Raw genomic sequence first — 23,466 nt, 5'->3', positions numbered from 1 at the left:
CATCTCATACCACCAATTCCACGGGTCCCCTAGGGCCAGCCGAAGTTGATGCCGGTGAGGTGGTAGAACTTCTGGTTGAACGGCCGGTAGAACTCGCGCAGCCGGTCGATGGCGGCCCCGTCAATGTGCGGATGGTTCCGGCCTTTCGTCTTGCCGAGACAGTGCGGGCTGGACCGCTCCTCCGACTTGAGCAGACACGGGAAGCCTTTGGTCGAGTTGAAGTAGAAGTGCTTCTCGTTCACCACCCGCTTCAGGCCGAGAAAGTCCTGCACGCGGCCGATCTCGACCGCCGGGTCGGCGATCAGCCGCTCGCCGCTCACGAACAGCAGCTGGGCGGGCGGGAAGTGCTCTAGCCATCGCTCGAGGTACCGCGCGTACACACCGATGCGGACCGGGCCCCAGCTCGTGTCGACGACGCCGCCGGCCGACCCGTTAGTGAACGCGAGCTCCTCGAACCGCTTCATGTCGCGCTTCTTGCTGCGCGCCTGCGTGTAGTCGGAGATGGCGCGCGTGACCGGGTCGCGCACGACCACCAGCAGCCGGGTCGCCGGGTTCATGTGGCGGACGCGGCGCGGCGCCTCGCGCGTAATGAAGTAGCTCGGCGTCTTCTCCATCGTGATCTGGCCCTCGATCGTGGGCGGCATGTGGTGCCGGTACCAGGCGAGCCCCTTCGCGTAGTGCCGGTCGAAGAAGTGCACCTCGCAGCCGGCCGCCCGCACGTCCGGGTGCAGCCGGACGAACTCGAGCAGAGCGCGCGTCCCGCTCTTCTTCACCCCGATGATGAGCGCGTCCGGCAGGTGGCGGGACGGGCGCAGGCCCTGCTGCCGCAGAAACCGGTACTTGGGCGACCCGTCGGTCGTGTTGGTGGCGGCGGGTGACACCAGGCGAAGCGGGGCGGCCGGGGGCCGCTTGCCGGCGGTCGCCCCGTCCTCGACCGTCAGCGGCACGATGCGCACGAGCGAGCCGAGTATGCGGACGTGCGGCAGCTGGGTGGTGGGCGCTAGTGTCGTGCCGCCGGCAGCCGGCTGCGCGGACGGCGACTGGTGAAGGACGCGTACGTTAGTGTGCGGCGAAGGGTTCGTCGCTTGACCACTTACCTGCCGGAGGCTGCGATGTAGCCCGGACAGCAGACAGGCGTGAAACGTGTACAGCACGTACACGGCACACATCAGCAGGCCGGTGGCGATGGCGATCGTTCGATTCAGCTGCCGATGCTGCATGTCTGCAAGTGGGGGGGGGGGGGGGGGGGGGGTTGGGTGTTAATTGATTTGACAGATGGCACCCATGTCCCCAGCCGCCGAACTGCAGGCTAGTTGGTAAACACACACACACACACACACACACACACACACACACACACACACACACACACACACACACACACACACACACACACACACACACACACACACACACACACACACACACACACACACACACACACACACACACACACACACACACACACACACACACACACACACACACACACACACACACACACACACACACACACACACACACACACACACACACACACACACACACACACACACACACACACACACACACACACACACACACACACACACACACACACACACACACACACACACACACACACACACACACACACACACACAAACACACACACACACACACACACACACACACACACACACACACACACACACACACACACACACACACACACACACACATTAGCTATACATGCGACCCTCGAGCTTTGGTGTTTGAACTTTTGGTGTTACATTTCGGCTCTTCTCCCAAATACAGGGAATTTTGAAGCGAGATAGCTTAGTCGCATAGCAGGCCTGATTTTCTTTGCAATGTTCAACTCGACGTCGAGACATCTCGATAGCAAGCATAGTATAGACCTGACAGTCGTGTCTCGAGGGTCACCTGTTATATTAGATTACAATCTTCCGAAAGCATGTTTTTTTTCTTCTTTATCGATTTTTTCTCGAACTATTTGTGAGTTTAGCGTTTTTTTGTGAGTGTTTTTTGTTGATGTTAAATTTATGCTGGCCTTTGGGAAATTTACAAAAAAAAAAAAAACATTGTTAAAGGTCCGCCAACGCAGAAAGGTTGTGCGCGGTGCGAGCGAATCGCAGTGGCGGAATTAAAATTTCAAAGCGACAAGGTGCAACCCAAACCTTTTCCCGAAACAAACAAAAAAAATAAATAAAACAAAAGAAGTACATTTTTAATGCAGGACGGGCCGGAAGGATGGTGCCGCAAAAACCGGCCCCATTACAACGTTTGCAGCATAAGGGGAGAGGGTTGGCACCTGCCTCCTACCTGTGCAAGGTGCGAGAGAATTGTTGCTGACCCCTCCAGGAATACAAGAGGGGAACGCAGCACAAAAATCATAAACAGAAACCACGTGGAACGCGTAAACGCACACCTGCGGAAAGAGAGAACACTGCTGGCCGTGCGAGCCTAACCGCGAGCACATATACACACACATGTACACGAGAAAGAGAGAGAGAGAGAGACAGTAAGACAGTGAGAGAGTGAAAGAGAGCGCGAGAGAACGAACCGCGCACGTGGAAGGACGGTGTAAATTGTCTCTATCGCTGTCGGCGGATCAGAAGTTATAAAACTGACTCATAAATATATTGATTTGCCGACCTATTGTCACCTTTTTCAATCTCGATGGCTCAGTAACCCTCCCTCGGTCGGATACAGAACCGAGTCAAAACAAATCCCGACACCCGCCAAGGCTTGTACGCGCACACGGGGTACGCATTTGGTTCGATTTCGATTTTGTGGGGATGGGACTTTCGCACCGCACCTACACACAAGAAATACAAGAATTAAAAAGAAATGCTCCGATATCGTACTTTCTGACTAACGAACAGATGACAAGGGTAATTTGTCATATGAGAATATATTTGTTAATATAATTCGAGAATATCTTTGTAGTTTGCGATCATGATTCATCAATTTTCCTAACCAATGAATGAGTTAATAGTATCAAGCCAACAAAATATAAATATAACTAAATAACAACAAAACGACCTTTTATCGGGTTGTGTCCAATAGTTATGGGAAAAAAGAAGTTTTGTTCGGAATCAATTCTGGCTAGCTCATACGTTTTCTCGAATCGATTCCGGATAGTAGGTTCGGAATTAGTTTCCGGAATTGGCTCCAGGATCAGAATCGGATCCAGAATTAGTTCCAGAATCGGCTCCGGAGTTGGCACCGGAACTGTGCCCAGACTCGGTTCCGGCATCGGAATTGGCTCCGGAATCAATATTTGGCTCCGGAATTAGAATCGGCTGCGGAATCGGAGTCAGTTTCGGCATCTCCAAAGGAATAGGCATTTGGGTCCAGTGATGCTACGTATTGATAGCCGCAAAGAATCCAAATGTACTGGTGCATGATCGTTTCTTATGGAAATTTCCGGACTGATTTCCCTTCTGAAACATCTTATTTGAATGCAAGAACTAATTCAAACCGAACTGAATTCTACCAGAGTTAGCTCCGGCTCTTCCAATACGATTTCAGAGCCAATTCCGATATAATAGCCAGAGATTTTTTTTTTTTTTTTTTTTTCTTTGGCTCAACAACCGATGTCGGTCAAGGCCTGCCTGTACCCACTTGTGGGCTTTGGCTTTCAGTGACTAAATTGATTCCCCCCCATAGCAGGATAGTCAGTCCTACGTATGGCGGCGCGGTCTATTTGGGGATTGAACCCATGACGGGCATGTTGTTAAGTTGTACGAGTTGACGACTGTACTACGAGACCGGCTAAATTACTAAAGCCAGAGATTACTGATTTTAAATCTTTATATTTAGCAACAGATAGGGCGTATTATTATAAAAATTTGCAAAAAGCTCAACAAGAATAATTTATTGATGCCCATCCATTGTAAAATGGAAAATCAACCAAATAAAGGTAAAATAACAATTCTTTCGATATGCAAACCGATATAGTGTAGTGACGTACATTTTAGTTATAATGTGAGATTTTAAACCGTCTAATATATAGCATGACGTATATTTCAAACATACGCTGTTTACCTGGTTGCTATTTCCTTTTCATCACCTAAGCATCTTGTTGAAAAAAAAAACTTCAAACTGTTGATGTCCCGATTTAATGATTAAAGTGAAGTAAAAACATAAAAAATGGTATAAAAAATCATTATTTTCATCTCATTCAATTACAATTCCCTTCGGGTTATGGCTATCATAATTGAAAGCCATAAAATTCAGTTGTAAAATACAATTATTCAGTGGTCTAGTAAAATGAAAAAAAAAAACATTACAGCAAATGCTCAATGTAAACCCGAACGTGCTGCTAATTCTATTGAACAGTTCATTCAGGGACACGCCAGAAAGGTATTTTATGATTGTTGTTGTTGCTGCTGTTGTGATTGTGATTGCGCCTGCTTTTGCGTTACGTGTTGAAATGATTTCACAATATTTAAAAAACAACATCTTCAAACACATATTTTTTTTAAAAGAAATTCCTTTCCTTTGCAACCTTCCCATCACTAATTTGGGTGGTTTGGATGGAGCCTGTTTCGAGTCGGTGTAATACATCCGCAGCCTGTGTCAAGCTGTGTGGCACTTTCACTCTCTCTCTCTCTCTCTCTCTCTTGTTCGTTCTCTCTCTCTCTCGCTCTCACTGTGTGGTGGAGTGAAGGCACGAGCAAAGTAACGCTAAAAATAACCGCCCGTCCATCACCGGGGGACGCGTGGCGCTCGAAACTCGGTCTAGGCTTGGGCATCACTGCAGTGAGATGGACGCTTTTTGCTCGTCCCTTTTCTCTCTCTCTCTCTCTTTCTATATCTCGGTGAGATCGATTGGCGGCCCAACACTTGGCGCCCCAACGGACGTGCCGCTTTGGCGTGCCAGCAGCATCCACACAAGCATCCAGCGCCATCCCGGCCTGCCTGGTGTATCTATAAGCAGTGTTGTGTGTGTGTGTGTGTGTGTGTGTGTGTGTGTGTGTGTGTGTGTGTGTGTGTGTGTGTGTGTGTGTGTGTGTGTGTGATTTTCTGCTGTTCAAGATGTTGGCGGAAGCGGTGTAATAGTAGCATCCGTCCAGGGGTTTTTTTTTTTTTGTTTCTGCCACTTACCTATTGCGGTGTACTGCAGCGGCTCCGATGGCAGGTCGCACATTCGCTGCTTTGGACGGTGCTGGCAGCACTTGGGAGGGTCGGGAGCAGCACTTCGCTAGTGCGGTGGCTGCTGCTGCTGCTGCTGCTGCACCCTTTACCCAGTACAGTCGCACTGTTCCCTATCTATGCACAGCTGATGACCAAACGGCTTTAGGGTAAAACTGCCGCAATCCTCCGCATACACACAGGACACAACGAAAAGCCAATACAAATCTTCCACTCACTCACTCACTGGCTTGAGACGGTAAACACCTACACATTCGGTAACGCTTGCTTTTTGTGTGTTTTGTTTTGCTTTGTATTTTTTTTTGTTTTCTTCTTCGCTCTGTTGCACTGATATCACCCCCGAGAGTTGAATGAAACTCACTTACATCTACACTCACACACACACACACATCACACACGCATAAACACCACTGGTTGATGGAAGACGCTGATAGAGTCGCTGCCGAAAGTGTCCCGAAATCACTGGGCTGGCGGGGCCCCGTTTGTTCACTGCCGCTCGCACACGTATTTGTGCGCCTGTCCTTGCCACTGCTGGCACTGCTGGTAAGCCGTCGAACGGTGCCACCGACCGGACGACACAACCCGAAACCGACGATTGCCTCGAGCGCTTTTTGCGGACCGTGCACTAGCGTACTGCTGTACGGGGCAGAGCACTTACTACAGCTCCAACGGACGCCAAGCACACACCTAGCGAGAGAGAGAGAGCGCGCTGTAAGCACACCGCACAAGGATACGAGCCCACGAAGCTTGTCCGAAGCGAAGCGCTGCCGAGTGCTGCTCTCGCATAGATTCTCTCTCTTTCTCGCTCTCTGTCGTTCGCACGGTCGTTTTCGGCGAGCGAGCGCTAGCGCCACACGCGTAGGTTGCTAGCTGGGACTGTGCCGACGTTTGACAGCATCCGTGGATGCGCATGTGTGTGTGTGTGCGTGCCACAGAAGCTCCGGCCGGGCAGCACGTGTGTTCGCTCCTCATCGGACGTGGAATCGCTGGCAAAAGGAAAGAAAACCAAACAACTATCAATTAGTGAGGCGCTTACATCAGCTGGCACAGTTTCTCTCTCTCTCTCTCTCTCTCTCTCTCTCTCTCTCTCTCTCTCTCTCTCACTCTCTCTCACACACACGCACACATTCTATCATCTACCTTCTGCTTCAGATATTCACCTTTATCAACGAATTCTTCATCCTGGCTGTTTGCCCCCTTTCCTGTTAGCATACGAATCACCGCGCAGTGATCCGCATCCCAGTCGGCACCAACGTGGAGGTAGGAATAGGAGTTGCGAGAGCGTTCCGGGCGCATATACAACAATGACACATTGTCTGCTGGTCGCCCTGCTCGTCGCCGTTTACCGACCGACCAAGCGTACTTGGCCCGTTCTGACGAACGCATGGTTGGTCAGCCCTTTGCGTAAAGAAGGGCTACCAAACCCAAAACAAAAGCATTGCATTCCGCCATCGACCAGCCCATGCTGGGTCTGTTGGGACGAGCAATGCGATGAGGGCGAAGGTATGGAAAAAATAAAAATAAAAAAATAAAATCCATCATTACTACATGCAGACCGTGGTGGCATGGCGTTTGGGACAGTGATGCGTTCGATTGAGCCCATCGAAGTCGCAGGGTTAGCTTGAGAGCTAGTATGTTAGTTTACAAACAACAAATAACAAATGTTCCGTCCAGTGTTATCCGTTATCAGACGTTATCCGACGACTGATCGATCTAAAAATCAGATATAAAATAGAACGGTATTAATTAATCGCCTAAAATCGCATGGTGCGCAAACACTTTGACGCACTCCAGCGTGGTATTGTGGTATAAAAAGTAGTATATTACGTATAGAAGCTATATGATAGCTATATGAGAGACGCCCGTAAATCTAGTGTTGAAGCCGCTGCATCGTCTTAGGCCACTACCTGCTTGATTGCTACGGGAAGATGTTGTGTAAAGATTGCTGCTTCGTTCCGAGCTGCTGCTACGGCTCGGTGAGGTTGATTGTAGTGTTCCGCAATGTCCCACGCTCGCTGCAGTTGTGGCGTGGCCGCTGCTGTTGAACGGTTTCCTATCGAACAGGCTTCGAACATACTCCACATTCTCCGGGACGCCGACGCAACACTGACAATCCGCGGACGACGTGAATCCCTAGGCACACAGATAGTCATGGAACAATCCGCGGTCCTGACAGTATGCGGGCCAGATGGAAGGTCACATCTCGATGTGTCCGCGATTGTCAGTCTCCGACGGCTGGTAACACGCGGTGCGTCCACCGCGTATACCGGCTGGCTGCTGAGTCGGCTGCGTCGGCATCCCACTGCTTCTGCTAGTCCGCGATGGTTGGCAGCTTCTCCGCTGCCCGGAACTCCTTGCTCGTTTCCACCCGGTCACACCGGATACCAGGACGGCTTCAGTGTTCGGTGGGGCGAGCTCGCTCGTTTCCGCCCGGTCACACCGGCTACCAGGACGGATTTGATCTTCGTCGGAGGGAGCTCGCTCGTTTCCGCCCGGTCACACCGGCTACCGGGACGGAATCATTCTTCGTCGGAGGGAGCTCGCTCGTTTCCGCCCGGTCACACCGGCTACCAGGACGGATTTGATCTTCGTCGGAGGGAGCTCGCTCGTTTCCGCCCGGTCACACCGGCTACCAGGACGGATTTGATCTTCGTCGGAGCGAGCTCGAGCCCATGCTGCTGCATCCATCGATGAACTTCTGCCACAGCTTCCTCAGCAACAGCAGTAGATCGTCTGGATATCTGATGACCTTGGCGCCGGGGGCCGTCCACATCCCGAACTGTGTATGTGTGTGTGTATTGTCTGCGTATCTATCGTCCAGTAAAATGTTAATGCTCTCTTGCATACCAATGACCGTGCTAAATCGAACCACATTCGCACAAGTTCCCAGCGCTGGCAAGCGGTACGTTCGAGACCATACCTGAAGATGACATTCCGAGCGATACGTTATGTATAGGTGCCCCTTGTTTGAAGAGAGATTGCTTCAAAATAATTGCATACTACGAATCGTAACCTGGATTGGCAAATTTGCGATGCCGGTGGTACTACCGAACTATCTAAATCCTTCTAAACTATCTAAATCTAAACTATCTAAACTATCTATCTACGGGAAGATATTGTGTAAAGATTGCTGCTTCGTTCCGAGCTGCTGCTACGGCTCGGTGAGGTTGATTGTAGTGTTCCGCAATGTCCCACGCTCGCTGCAGTTGTGGCGTGGCCGCTGCTGTTGAACGGTTTCCTATCGAACAGGCTTCGAACATACTCCACATTCTCCGGGACGCCGACGCAACACTGACAATCCGCGGACGACGTGAATCCCTAGGCACACAGATAGTCATGGAACAATCCGCGGTCCTGACAGTATGCGGGCCAGATGGAAGGTCACATCTCGATGTGTCCGCGATTGTCAGTCTCCGACGGATGGTAACACGCGGTGCGTCCACCGCGTATACCGGCTGGCTGCTGAGTCGGCTGCGTCGGCATCCCACTGCTTCTGCTAGTCCGCGATGGTTAGCAGCTTCTCCGCTGCCCGGAACTCCTTGCTCGTTTCCACCCGGTCACACCGGATACCAGGACGGCTTCAGTGTTCGGTGGGGCGAGCTCGCTCGTTTCCGCCCGGTCACACCGGCTACCAGGACGGATTTGGTCTTCGTCGGAGGGAGCTCGCTCGTTTCCGCCCGGTCACACCGGCTACCGGGACGGAATCATTCTTCGTCGGAGGGAGCTCGCTCGTTTCCGCCCGGTCACACCGGCTACCAGGACGGATTTGATCTTCGTCTGAGCGAGCTCGAGCCCATGCTGCTGCATCCATCGATGAACTTCTGCCACAGCTTCCTCAGCAACAGCAGTAGATCGTCTGGATATCTGATGACCTTGGCGCCGGGGGCCGTACACATCCCGAACTGTGTATGTGTGTGTGTATTGTCTGCGTATCTATCGTCCAGTAAAATGTTAATGCTCTCTTGCATACCAATGACCGTGCTAAATCGAACCACATTCGCACAAGTTCCCAGCGCTGGCAAGCGGTACGTTCGAGACCATACCTGAAGATGACATTCCGAGCGATACGTTATGTATAGGTGCCCCTTGTTTGAAGAGAGATTGCTTCAAAATAATTGCATACTACGAATCGTAACCTGGATTGGCAAATTTGCGATGCCGGTGGTACTACCGAACTATCTAAATCCTTCTAAACTATCTAAATCTAAACTATCTAAACTATCTATCTACGGGAAGATGTTGTGTAAAGATCGCTGCTTCGTTCCGGGCTGCTGCTACGGCTCGGTGAGGTTGATTGTAGTGTTCCGCAATGTCCCACGCTCGCTGCAGTTGTGGCGTGGCCGCTGCTGTTGAACGGTTTCCTATCGAACAGGCTTCGAACATACTCCACATTCTCCGGGACGCCGACGCAACACTGACAATCCGCGGACGACGTGAATCCCTTGGCACACAGATAGTCATGGAACAATCCGCGGTCCTGACAGTATGCGGGCCAGATGGAAGGTCACATCTCGATGTGTCCGCGATTGTCAGTCTCCGACGGATGGTAACACGCGGTGCGTCCACCGCGTATACCGGCTGGCTGCTGAGTCGGCTGCGTCGGCATCCCACTGCTTCTGCTAGTCCGCGATGGTTAGCAGCTTCTCCGCTGCCCGGAACTCCTTGCTCGTTTCCACCCGGTCACACCGGATACCAGGACGGCTTCAGTGTTCGGTGGGGCGAGCTCGCTCGTTTCCGCCCGGTCACACCGGCTACCAGGACGGATTTGGTCTTCGTCGGAGGGAGCTCGCTCGTTTCCGCCCGGTCACACCGGCTACCGGGACGGAATCATTCTTCGTCGGAGGGAGCTCGCTCGTTTCCGCCCGGTCACACCGGCTACCAGGACGGATTTGATCTTCGTCTGAGCGAGCTCGAGCCCATGCTGCTGCATCCATCGATGAACTTCTGCCACAGCTTCCTCAGCAACAGCAGTAGATCGTCTGGATATCTGATGACCTTGGCGCCGGGGGCCGTACACATCCCGAACTGTGTATGTGTGTGTGTATTGTCTGCGTATCTATCGTCCAGTAAAATGTTAATGCTCTCTTGCATACCAATGACCGTGCTAAATCGAACCACATTCGCACAAGTTCCCAGCGCTGGCAAGCGGTACGTTCGAGACCATACCTGAAGATGACATTCCGAGCGATACGTTATGTATAGGTGCCCCTTGTTTGAAGAGAGATTGCTTCAAAATAATTGCATACTACGAATCGTAACCTGGATTGGCAAATTTGCGATGCCGGTGGTACTACCGAACTATCTAAATCCTTCTAAACTATCTAAATCTAAACTATCTAAACTATCTATCTACGGGAAGATGTTGTGTAAAGATCGCTGCTTCGTTCCGGGCTGCTGCTACGGCTCGGTGAGGTTGATTGTAGTGTTCCGCAATGTCCCACGCTCGCTGCAGTTGTGGCGTGGCCGCTGCTGTTGAACGGTTTCCTATCGAACAGGCTTCGAACATACTCCACATTCTCCGGGACGCCGACGCAACACTGACAATCCGCGGACGACGTGAATCCCTTGGCACACAGATAGTCATGGAACAATCCGCGGTCCTGACAGTATGCGGGCCAGATGGAAGGTCACATCTCGATGTGTCCGCGATTGTCAGTCTCCGACGGATGGTAACACGCGGTGCGTCCACCGCGTATACCGGCTGGCTGCTGAGTCGGCTGCGTCGGCATCCCACTGCTTCTGCTAGTCCGCGATGGTTAGCAGCTTCTCCGCTGCCCGGAACTCCTTGCTCGTTTCCACCCGGTCACACCGGATACCAGGACGGCTTCAGTGTTCGGTGGGGCGAGCTCGCTCGTTTCCGCCCGGTCACACCGGCTACCAGGACGGATTTGGTCTTCGTCGGAGGGAGCTCGCTCGTTTCCGCCCGGTCACACCGGCTACCGGGACGGAATCATTCTTCGTTGGAGGGAGCTCGCTCGTTTCCGCCCGGTCACACCGGCTACCAGGACGGATTTGATCTTCGTCGGAGCGAGCTCGAGCCCATGCTGCTGCATCCATCGATGAACTTCTGCCACAGCTTCCTCAGCAACAGCCGTAGATCGTCTGGATATCTGATGACCTTGGCGCCGGGGGCCGTCCATATCCCGAACTGTGTATGTGTGTGTGTATTGTCTGCGTATCTATCGTCCAGTAAAATGTTAATGCTCTCTTGCATACCAATGACCGTGCTAAATCGAACCACATTCGCACAAGTTCCCAGCGCTGGCAAGCGGTACGTTCGAGACCATACCTGAAGATGACATTCCGAGCGATACGTTATGTATAGGTGCCCCTTGTTTGAAGAGAGATTGCTTCAAAATAATTGCATACTACGAATCGTAACCTGGATTGGCAAATTTGCGATGCCGGTGGTACTACCGAACTATCTAAATCCTTCAATTAACTGCCCAAACTAAGGGTAAACGTGTACCCTAGTAGGGGTACATTCGCACGAGAAATTGTCACGCTTGTCGCTCTTTTTCGATGCGATTTGTGCTCACTTGAAACACTGCAATATCTGGCCGACGGTCAACGTGCTTAATCAATTACTACATCGTTAGTAAGAATGAGGATGAGAATGAAAGTAAGAGCAGGCTTTGGAAGCAGCTGAACTCTTACGTCTTAGCCTAAGATGATTGATGGGAGATGATTCTCATAGCTACTTAGAGTGTAGTGTTAGTTTTAACGCTTAAGTATCTGATCAAGCGGCATGGGGACCACTTATAAGACCAGTGATCTTAACTAACTTAACTAACTTAACTAACTTAACTAACTTAACTAACTTAACTAACTCAACAGCTTGCTTAAGCACTTTGACCGCCAGGCCTGATGTCGCAGTTTCGGTGCAGTTTTGTGTCTGTTTTTGTTTCTATAATGATTAAATTTTGCTGATTCAAGTACAAATGCAATGATATCTCAGTTTCAATGGAACGGTCGCCACTACATTTCGTGAAGCTATTTTAGGTTGAGATACTTGCGGGGAAGGGTGTGAAGAAAATGATGAAAAACCATCGCCCTTGCAGTTTGCCCTGCAGTATGTCGAAACATAGCTGATAAATACTTGTAACTGAAACTGTAACTTATCGTATCGGCATCATTATCGTTCGCCTTAATAAACATGCATTTTGTGCGGTACTTGAGTTCATCGGTAAGCGTAGGACAATAAAATGTCGCTTTGCGTAGGTCCGTACAGCGTGAGAAGAAACCAGGAAACAAACTGCATGATGCATCATACATATGCATAGCAATAATTGAATCCTGTAAGATTACAACGCAGAGCGCATCGGTCATAAAATCTCAAGTGTGTTTAGAAAACGGAAAGAAATATGAAATAGGCATAGCAAAATCATATACGAATGCATCACACACACACACAAATTATTGCAAAACATAAATCAGGGTTTTCGTGAAATAAAGACAGATTGGTAAAGACAGTAAATGAAGACGCGCGTATCATAATTCATGAGCTGGGAGTGTCTTCCCTCTTACGATTTCAGTAAGTGAAATTTCTTACAAATTTCCAAGATCGCCTAGACGTATAAAGTGAGAAGTTTAACAACAAACAATTTATATAATACAGTCCCCTTTCCTGTTAGCATACGAATCATGGTGAATTGATCCGCATCCCGGTCGGCACCAACGTGGAGGTAGGAATAGGAGTTGCGAGAGCATTACGGGCGCATATACAACAATGGCACCGACTCAACCAGGCACATTGTCTGATGGTCGCCCTGCTCGTCGCCGTTTACCGACCGACCAAGCGTACTAGTACTTAAGCTTGGCCCGTTCTGACGAACGAATGGTTCGCCAACCCTTTTGCGAAAAGAAGGGGTGCCAAACTCAAAACCAAAGCATTGCATTCCGCTATCGACCAGCCCATGCTGGGTCTGTTGGGACGAGCAATGCGATGAGGGCGAAGGTATGGAAAAAAAATAAAACGCGCACCACCGGGGTACGGGGTATAAAATGCATTCCAGGCAAATGGCTGTGTTGACACGCCAAAATATAAACACTGCAAAGGCTGGGACAAACGGAGGTGCTCGATCTGAGCGCAAAGAGACGGTCCCAGAAGCTGCTGCTGCAATCAAGCACCAACATGGACGATTACTTTGATCGCTGCGACACCGTAGAAGAGGCAAAGGCAAGGGCACGACAAGTCCACCTGATGCATAGCAAAGCCGGTTTTAATACAATTGGATTGAGTAATGAGTCAACAGGGGTTTCATGGTGGTGGCTGGTTTCGCTAAGACACTGTTTGACGTTTGGTGAATAAATGACGCTTCAAATATGAAGTAGTACTTTTCGAAAAGCTTAATACTTTTTTCCACCGTTTTAAAATGATTCCAGATGGGACTTTTGTATCCACACTTTTCAGCCATCTAGACCCATATCGCACTGTTAAATATTGTTCATGTTTTAAGTATATTTTGCTTACCTTATATTTGATGCTACTTCAACACTACTCAGCTCGAAGAGCTTCAAGATCAATTTCACGTTTTTAACAGCTATTATGCACTTGGCCTATCTGCTCTCTGGTCGACAGAGATTTGTCAAAACTGAGCAAAGACTAGCACGAACAAAACACACGCACAAATGTCACCAATATTCTTAACACTTACCTATACCTTGTACACAGTATCATACACGCTCAAGGATTCTACAGTAATCTGTGTAAATCTGGGTCAAAATGATGAGCGCAATCAGTTTAGCCGTGCACGTGTAGATCGAACACTGATGGATCACTTCGAACGCGTTTACACTGATCATTAACGATTATCACCGCTGGTTCGGGCATGCCAATCGCGAAGCGGTTGTGAATGAGATTAGGTAGCGGTATTAGATACAGCGCCCGCGTTCGTGTGTCTCCAGAACAATGACACACTGTCAACGCTGCAAAATACAGCTACAGAGCTCACTAGCCACTTTTGGGACAGATGGCTCAAAGAACACGTTCCGACTCTTCATCGGCGAGCCAAATGGCAAAGAGAAAGCGAACAGTTGACGGTGGGAGCTTTGGTCTTCATGACAAAAGGAGCTCGAAAGCAATGGCCACAGCAGAGTGTGTGTGAGAGAAAGAGAGAGAGAGAGAGAGAGAGAGAGAGAGAGAGAGAGAGGAAGAGAACAATCGGGATCGGGAATAAGTACCTTTTTAAATCCACGCTGAGCAAAGGTCCAGCTATCGCTTTCACAGGTTGATTGCATGTAGCATATTAAGCTTACTGGCTATATGATAGCTATATAAAACCTAGTGTTGAAGCCGCTGCATCGTGCAAGGCTCCTACAAGGTGTGTTTGTGTGTGTGTGTGTGTGTGTGTATGTGTGTGTATGTGTGTGTGTATGTGTGTGTGTGCGTGTATTGTCTATGTATCTGCCCTGATGTTAAGTGTGTATGCATTCATGCAAACATACCAATGACCGGGCTTAATCGAACGATATTTGCGCAAGTTCCCCAACAGCGGGAACAGAAAGGTCAAAACTATCCAAGCGACGTTAAACAATCCAGCAGTGCGTGTATTGTAATCCATGGGTTGCCGCGATTGTTGCGTGAAAAATTATTTATTTTTAAATAATGCTTTATGGACAAGGCATGCCATGTGAGATAAATTGTTAACTGATTCCTTACGAAAAAGCACTTTGACAATCGTTGAACTCGTGAACAGCAACAGTAACAGCAACAGGTGTTTTGAAATATTCGCTTTTGCTTTCAAATGCGATCGAAAATATCCCTCAAAATAGTTTGAAGAGAAATCAACTGATTGTGTGAAATTAAGAAGAACGAATAAAACAAAATAAAAAAAAAATTATCGCGTGAAAATGTATGGAGCTATTTTACTATATTTAAAACATTGTATTGCATGTTTCGCGTTGGCGAACGTCAAATGCTCTCCCATCGCAAAGTCGAATGCAAAACTTTAAATAAATTTATTGTAACCATGCTTTAGTGTATCTCATCAATATAAAATTTCGTATGTCATTTCCTTCATTCCGTATGTCTTATTGTCGTGTTGAAACATTGTTAAAATTACATAATGGTTGACAGTAGAAAATTGACAAATTTATGGGTTCATCAAGGGGTTATTTTCACCTGCTTTAACAAAACGTTATTTGCACTTTGAATAGTAGTATCCCATGAGACAACAGACAACCTCTATCACCTCACCTTGACACCTCTATCAGTCGAACCATGGTGACCAAAGAAGGGAACTAACCAACTTAGAAGTGTGCGCGAACAACGAATGACACCCCGTAGCGTCTTAACTAATTAACTTTCAAATGATGTTCATGTAAAGAAATTGTCCCTCCTAGTTTTTTTTTGCTACAGCTAGCCGAAAAACAGGCATTTTTTCATGTAAACGTTACGGGGATATTAATCTTGAGTTCAAACATACCGATCGATCCGTCATTCCATAGTTTTCTTCTTCTTTTGGCACAACAACCATTGTCGATCAAGGCCTGCCATTCAACAGTACTTTAATTAAAGTAGAAAGAGTTCGTTGGCATAAAATGCTATTCTAAAAGATATTCGGTAATTTTTATACGAATAGTTTCTTCCCATCTTTCAAAATCAGTCAAAACCATTCGCGGGCCGGATTGAATGTGGCGGCGGGCCGCATTTGGCCCGCGGGCCGGACTTTGCCGACCGCTGATCTAAAGGAACAATTGCACGTGGAAGCCCTTATAAGAAGGCAATCCTTGATGAAATTGCTCAAGTTGGGAGGCGATCCAACAGAAGGGACTAACTTCACTGGCACTGGATTTGCAACACGTTCAACAACTAATGATGGAGTCCGAAAATGGTAGAAATAATGACAAGGTCAGAAGAGGAATATGGAAGAATGTACTTGGCGTGTGTAAAGCTGCTACATAATCTACAAATAATTCGAAGGAATTAAAAAAAAACACGATTTATGATCTAAACAACGCATTAGAAAATCTAGTTCTTCTTCTTCTTCTAGTTGGCGTAACGTCCTACGTGGTTCTGTTTATACAGGCTTTCGAGACTTAATTCATTACCACGCAGGCTAAGCTGCCTGTCCAGCGATGCTAGTGGTACTGCAGCGTTATCTAAATCCTACAATCAACTACCCAAACTTTGGGTACACGTTTACGTTAGTAGGGGTACATTTGCACCGGAAATTGTCGTGAGAAAAACGCTAAGGTTGACATCTTGTCGGCAGCATCTGATCAAGCGGTATGGGAGCCACTTTTAAACAACAAGTGGAATAATGTATAGAAAATGATGAAAAACTACGCCCCCTGCAATTTTCCCCCTTTCCTGTTAGCATACGAATCATGGTGAATTGATCCGCATCCCGGTCGGCACCAACGTGGAGGTAGGAATAGGAGTTGCGAGAGCATTACGGGCGCATATACACCAATAGCACCGACTCAACCAGGCACATTGTCTGCTGGTCGCCCTGCTCGTCGCCGTTTACCGACCGACCAAGCGTACTAGTACTTAAGCTTGGCCCGTTCTGACGAACGAATGGTTCGCCAACCCTTTTGCGAAAAGAAGGGCTGCCAAACTCAAAACCAGCCAGCCCATGCTGGGTCTGTTGGGACGAGCAATGCGATGAGGGCGAAGGTATGGAAAAAATAAAAATAAAAAAATAAAATCCATCATTACTACATGCAGACCGTGGTGGCATGGCGTTTGGGACAGTGATGCGTTCGATCGCTTGCTTTATGTTGTGTACATTCGTGTTCATTCGATTTGTTCGGGCCCAGTAGTGTCGACGACGATCCTTAAGACATATGAGATCCTCAAGGCTTTTAGCCATACGGAGAACAAATCCAGGAAGTTGGTTTTTGCTGATGATGATTGCTTTTGTGTGACGAGCAAATGATAGTTCAAGGTGGATCGTTTGCGGGAAAAGGCCAGGTTGCTGCTGACAGGCTGCTGGGCAGATGCTGCTAAGATAGAGTGGACAACTTCCTCGAATGACGGCCTCTGCGCGTAATGACGTGATTCCTCTAAAGTTTTCCGCTTCGGTTTGGAGCTGCTGGACAATGTTGCGCCTGTCCTTCAGCTGGTGAAGGACAAGGAACGTGAGACGACGAACCTCATACATAGTGAACAATGTTGCACCTGCCCTTCCGCTGGTGAGCATGAGACGACGAACCTCTTATGGCGGATGCTGGCTGCCTGGTTCCCGTGGAAGTAGAGATACTGCATAACGGAAGAATTTACGCTGAATAGACTCTCAACCAAGGGTAGATTTGGGAGACTAGTAGGTATGGCGAGTGAGAGTAAATTACATCTCGAAGTACTGGATCATTGTAGTACGTACGACTATCAGTAGAGCTGTCAGCGGGACTTTCAACGGATGACGATCGCAGTTGGGAACACCCCGGGGGATAGTGATGAGACGTCTACATCCTGCAAAATGGTAATGTACTCAAACAATGACCGGGCTAAATCGAACGACATTCACACAAGTTCCCAACGCTGGCAAGCGGTACGATCGAGACCATACCTGAAGATGACATTCCGAGCGATACGTTATGTATAGGCGCCCCTTGTTTGAAGAGAGATTGCTTTAAAATAATTGCATACTACGAATCGTAACCTGGATTGGCAAATTTGCGATGCCGGTGGTACTACCGAACTATCTAAATCCTTCAATTAACTGCCCAAACTAAGGGTAAACGTGTACCCTAGTAGGGGTACATTCGCACGAGAAATTGTCACGCTTGTCGCTCTTTTTCGATGCGATTCGTGCTCACTTGAAACACTGCGATATCTGGCCGACGGTCAACGTGCTTAATCAATTACTACATCGTTAGTACGAATGAGGATGAGAATGAAAGTAAGAGCAGGCTTTGGAAGCAGCTGAACTCTTACGTCTCAGCCTAAGATGATTGATGGGAGATGATTCTCATAGCTACTTAGAGTGTAGTGTTAGTTTTAACGCTTAAGTATCTGATCAAGCGGCATGGGGACCACTTATAAGACCAGTGATCTTAACTAACTTAACTAACTTAACTAACTTAACTAACTTAACTAACTTAACTAACTTAACTAACTTAACAGCTTGCTTAAGCACTTTGACCGCCAGGCCTGATGTCGCAGTTTCGGTGCAGTTTTGTGTCTGTTTTTGTTGCTATAATGATTAAATTTTGCTGATTCATATACAAATGCAATGATATCTCAGTTTCAATGGAACGGTCGCCACTACATTTCGTGAAGCTATTTTAGGTTGAGATACTTGCGGGGAATGGTGTGAAGAAAATGATGAAAAACTTGTCCCCCTTTCCTGTTGGCATACGAATCATGGTGAATTGATCCGCATCCCGGTCGGCACCAACGTGGAGGTAGGAATAGGAGTTGCGAGAGCATTACGGGCGCATATACAACAATGGCACCGACTCAACCAGGCACATTGTCTGCTGGTTGCCCTGCTCGTCGCCGTTTACCGACCGACCAAGCGTACTAGTACTTAAGCTTGGCCCGTTCTGACGAACGAATGGTTGGTCAACCCTTTGCGAAAAGAAAGGGTACCAAACCCGAAACAAAAACAAAAGCAAAAAATAAATTGCTTCATTACTGAAAAAAAGTGCAAAATATTTTTCAAGTTCAAAGAATTTGGTTATAATTCAAGCATTTTTTCACCGACTGTGACTACTGGGCTTGGCTCAGTGTGTTGCTTCGTAAGAAGTTTGACAGTGGCAAGAATGAGATTCCAAATCGAGAAAAAAAAATTAGAAATTATATATGCCTGATAACGTGCTCGATATAATTTCAAACAAAATTACGAGGCGTTCACTATTTTTTTGCTTTTCCTACTGCTCGCAATCCACATTTGCCAAGCATCTACCAGGCACTGGGCGCCTCCATTAACATGCTGAGACTATTGGACATTCGAATGATTGGTCTCCTCAAGCAAATAATGACACGATCTTTAGGTAATTGAATAGAATAAATTTAGGTTCAAGAAATTAATTGGCTTAAAAAATAGCGTTCCAAACGCTTAATCTGTGTGTTCTCAGTTCGGGCAAGGCGTCTCCATCGGAAACCGTGAAGCGATAATTACAATGATTGTAAGCAAGATCGTACGGTTCATTGTATTAGATGAACACAATACATAGTGACCAAGACTCTGTAGCTTGGTTCGTGTTTTTTTAAACGCTCCTAAACGCCGTATTGCTTGCGTTTGAATAAAACACTGGGCGGCTCCATTGCATGGCTTGCAGGAGTGGGCGAACAAAGAGTCGAAGTCGACATCCATTTTTCTCTAACTAGTTCTGAGTAAATTAGTTTACCGTGACAGTTAAAGTTCATCGTTTGCAGCTTTTAGTTTATATTTTTTTAAGTGTATATTCTGTTCAGTCGTGATGTTTGAGATAAAAAATGTACAATCAGTGTTATTTTTAAGCAATACGGCCTCGCTGGATATTCGCCAATAAAAAAATAATTTTAGAATGGTTTGAATTATCGAATGCATGTACGTTGTCGACTGCATTTTTAATACTGTAAAAATCCCTCGATAATATTGTCGGTAGAATGTTTATAATGATGTACCAAATAATGCATACAAATTAATCAATGTCGTTCATCATTAATACACGTCGATATTAATCTACTATCAACACTGTTTGCAATGTATGTGCATCGTATTGCTGTCGCTCTTTCAATATGTTTTAATGGGCGCATATTTTCTTCAAATCTGATATTATCCCATTTTTTGTCAAAAAGGCTTCAAATATTCGTACCAATGCAAAACGATATACAGTGGCATCTTTCATAACGCGTTAAATCCGTCCCAGCGACTCACTTTTTAAGCGAAAAAAATGTTATGCAGAAAACTCTTTTTAATATAACTTGTATAAAAAAGTGAAATAATTGGTTCCAGAACCACATACGGCCAGTTTAAATGTGCTGTATCAGAAATAAAAGAAAATATTTTCATTTTCTTTCTATTTCCAGCTAGATCTAATAGAATTTTTCAATCACAATTGAGAATTTGATGTACATATTCTTCAGCATAAACTAAATTTTCAAATATTACGATGGCCATAGTTTTGTATTAAATGAAGCTTTCATTTGCCTAAGCGATAAGTTAAATTATAGAAATACTGAATGTAAACCAGCGGTGATCTTGTTTTCACATCGACACCAAAATAAGCTTCAGTATGTCATACGATATTGGTTGATAAGCAAGATTTTTTAACACTTTGGCCGCCGGTCTGACGTCACAGTTTTTCTGGTGAGCGCGTAGCGCATGGCAAGAGAGCGATGAGAGCTACATTTTCTCGAGCGATTGTTTGCACTCTTTTGTTTCATTTTGATAAGCGGAGTAGCACATGTCGTTCTCGTTCTATCTTTCCTACCTTATTCGTTGTCAAGAGAATCATTGAGCGTGAGATACAAAGCTGAGTGGTTAGCAAAACCGTCATGCGAATTTATATGACGCGGCGCTTAAAGTGTTAAATAAGATGCACTCGTTATGACGTGTACTGTGTCTCTTTCGTCGTCTCTAGCTCTCGAGTCCTTCTCGGACAAATCAGTGCAAGAGTAAAATAGCCTGCTCTGGTGAACAATATTCTACGTTCATATACTCTCTCTTGTTCGCGGTTTTTCTCGCTCTCTCTCCATCTCTCTCTCTTTTTCTCTCGCTCTCTCTTTCCCTATTTATCTCTTTCTCTATCTCTATAGCGCTCTTTTTCTGTTTCAGTGTTTCTTGTCCACCAGAACAATAAAAGTGTTAAATCGAAATAAATTCGCGCATTTTCCAAACGCTTGTCAAAGGAAACATCAGTATTTTTGTTGTTTTTTTCAATGAGTTTTGTTTTTGGAGTTACTTTTGATTCATCATTTTTCAGCCATTCTACGTATGTCACGCATTTACCAGGCACTGGGCGCCTCCATTAACATGCTGAGACTATTGGACATTCGAATGATTGGTCTCCTCAAGCAAATAATGAAACGATCTTTAGGTAATTGAATAGAATAAATTTAGGTTCAAGAAATTAATCAGCTTAAAAACATATTTAACACATAATTTCTGCGTTTTATAGCGTTGTAAACGCTTAATCTGTGTGTTCTCAGTTCAGACAAGGCGTCTCCATCGGAAACCGTGAAGCGATAATTACAATGATTGTAAGCAAGATCGTACGGTTCATTGTATTAGATGAACACAATACATAGTGACCAAGACTCTGTAGCTTGGTTCGTGTTTTTTTAAACGCTCCTAAACGCCGTATTGCTTGCGTTTGAATAAAACACTGGGCGGCTCCATTGCATGGCTTGCAGGAGTGGGCGAACAAAGAGTCGAAGTCGACATCCATTTTTCTCTAACTAGTTCTGAGTAAATTAGTTTACCGTGACAGTTAAAGTTCATCGTTTGCAGCTTTTAGTTTATATTTTTTTAAGTGTATATTCTGTTCAGTCGTGATGTTTGAGATAAAAAATGTACAATCAGTGTTATTTTTAAGCAATACGGCCTCGCTGGATATTCGCCAATAAAAAAATAATTTTAGAATGGTTTGAATTATCGAATGCATGTACGTTGTCGACTGCATTTTTAATACTGTAAAAATCCCTCGATAATATTGTCGGTAGAATGTTTATAATGATGTACCAAATAATGCATACAAATTAATCAATGTCGTTCATCATTAATACACGTCGATATTAATCTACTATCAACACTGTTTGCAATGTATGTGCATCGTATTGCTGTCGCTCTTTCAATATGTTTTAATGGGCGCATATTTTCTTCAAATCTGATATTATCCCATTTTTTGTCAAAAAGGCTTCAAATATTCGTACCAATGCAAAACGATATACAGTGGCATCTTTCATAACGCGTTAAATCCGTCCCAGCGACTCACTTTTTAAGCGAAAAAAATGTTATGCAGAAAACTCTTTTTAATATAACTTGTATAAAAAAGTGAAATAATTGGTTCCAGAACCACATACGGCCAGTTTAAATGTGCTGTATCAGAAATAAAAGAAAATATTTTCATTTTCTTTCTATTTCCAGCTAGATCTAATAGAATTTTTCAATCACAATTGAGAATTTGATGTACATATTCTTCAGCATAAACTAAATTTTCAAATATTACGATGGCCATAGTTTTGTATTAAATGAAGCTTTCATTTGCCTAAGCGATAAGTTAAATTATAGAAATACTGAATGTAAACCAGCGGTGATCTTGTTTTCACATCGACACCAAAATAAGCTTCAGTATGTCATACGATATTGGTTGATAAGCAAGATTTTTTAACACTTTGGCCGCCGGTCTGACGTCACAGTTTTTCTGGTGAGCGCGTAGCGCATGGCAAGAGAGCGATGAGAGCTACATTTTCTCGAGCGATTGTTTGCACTCTTTTGTTTCATTTTGATAGCACATGTCGTTCTCGTTCTATCTTTCCTACCTTATTCGTTGTCAAGAGAATCATTGAGCGTGAGATACAAAGCTGAGTGGTTAGCAAAACCGTCATGCGAATTTATATGACGCGGCGCTTAAAGTGTTAAATAAGATGCACTCGTTATGACGTGTACTGTGTCTCTTTCGTCGTCTCTAGCTCTCGAGTCCTTCTCGGACAAATCAGTGCAAGAGTAAAATAGCCTGCTCTGGTGAACAATATTCTACGTTCATATACTCTCTCTTGTTCGCGGTTTTTCTCGCTCTCTCTCCATCTCTCTCTCTTTTTCTCTCGCTCTCTCTTTCCCTATTTATCTCTTTCTCTATCTCTATAGCGCTCTTTTTCTGTTTCAGTGTTTCTTGTCCACCAGAACAATAAAAGTGTTAAATCGAAATAAATTCGCGCATTTTCCAAACGCTTGTCAAAGGAAACATCAGTATTTTTGTTGTTTTTTTCAATGAGTTTTGTTTTTGGAGTTACTTTTGATTCATCATTTTTCAGCCATTCTACGTATGTCACGCATTTACCAGGCACTGGGCGCCTCCATTAACATGCTGAGACTATTGGACATTCGAATGATTGGTCTCCTCAAGCAAATAATGAAACGATCTTTAGGTAATTGAATAGAATAAATTTAGGTTCAAGAAATTAATCAGCTTAAAAACATATTTAACACATAATTTCTGCGTTTTATAGCGTTGTAAACGCTTAATCTGTGTGTTCTCAGTTCAGACAAGGCGTCTCCATCGGAAACCGTGAAGCGATAATTACAATGATTGTAAGCAAGATCGTACGGTTCATTGTATTAGGTAAACACAATGTACAGCGACCAAGACTTTGGAGCTTCGTTCGTGTTTTTTTTTAATTGGTAGCAACGCTCCTAAACGCCGTATTGC

At 46.0% G+C, this 23,466-nt stretch overlaps 1 protein-coding gene and 1 long non-coding RNA gene across 3 annotated transcripts in view; one reads left to right on the top strand and one right to left on the bottom strand.

Moving 5' to 3' along the window:
* Positions 1–23,466, top strand: part of LOC11175725 (uncharacterized) — a 33,984-nt gene that overhangs the window by 3,555 nt on the left and 6,963 nt on the right. The window lies entirely within an intron of this gene.
* On the bottom strand, positions 16–6,511 carry LOC1271822 (heparan sulfate glucosamine 3-O-sulfotransferase 6). Of its 2 annotated transcripts, XM_061646784.1 has the most exons (3): positions 6,321–6,511; positions 5,113–6,146; positions 16–1,222 (listed from the first exon to the last, which is right to left on the bottom strand). In XM_061646784.1, exons 2-3 carry the CDS (start codon positions 5,153–5,155, stop codon positions 30–32), a joined length of 1,236 nt encoding a protein of 411 aa, XP_061502768.1. In that variant the 5' UTR covers positions 5,156–6,146; positions 6,321–6,511; the 3' UTR covers positions 16–29. The 2 variants fall into 2 exon arrangements, with proteins under 2 accessions (XP_061502768.1, XP_061502772.1); XM_061646788.1 differs by lacking the exon at positions 6,321–6,511 and having other exon boundaries at positions 5,113–6,177.

The sequence above is a fragment of the Anopheles gambiae genome, chromosome X, assembly GCF_943734735.2.
Source record: "Anopheles gambiae chromosome X, idAnoGambNW_F1_1, whole genome shotgun sequence".
Taxonomy (NCBI): Eukaryota; Metazoa; Arthropoda; class Insecta; order Diptera; family Culicidae; genus Anopheles; species Anopheles gambiae.
The sequence above is the reverse complement of the archived record's forward strand: the minus strand, read 5'-3'. Positions and strand labels throughout refer to the sequence as shown.

What these genes read in the sequence shown, in the direction of transcription:
- LOC1271822 (XM_061646784.1), bottom strand. Translation starts at nt 5,155, where the DNA reads ATGTGCGACCTGCCATCGGAGCCGCTGCAGTACACCGCAATAG. An exon ending in GCTGCAGTACACCGCAATAG is followed by an intron (nt 1,223 to 5,112) that starts GTAAGTGGCAGA and finishes CCCCACTTGCAG; the next exon opens with ACATGCAGCATCGGCAGCTG.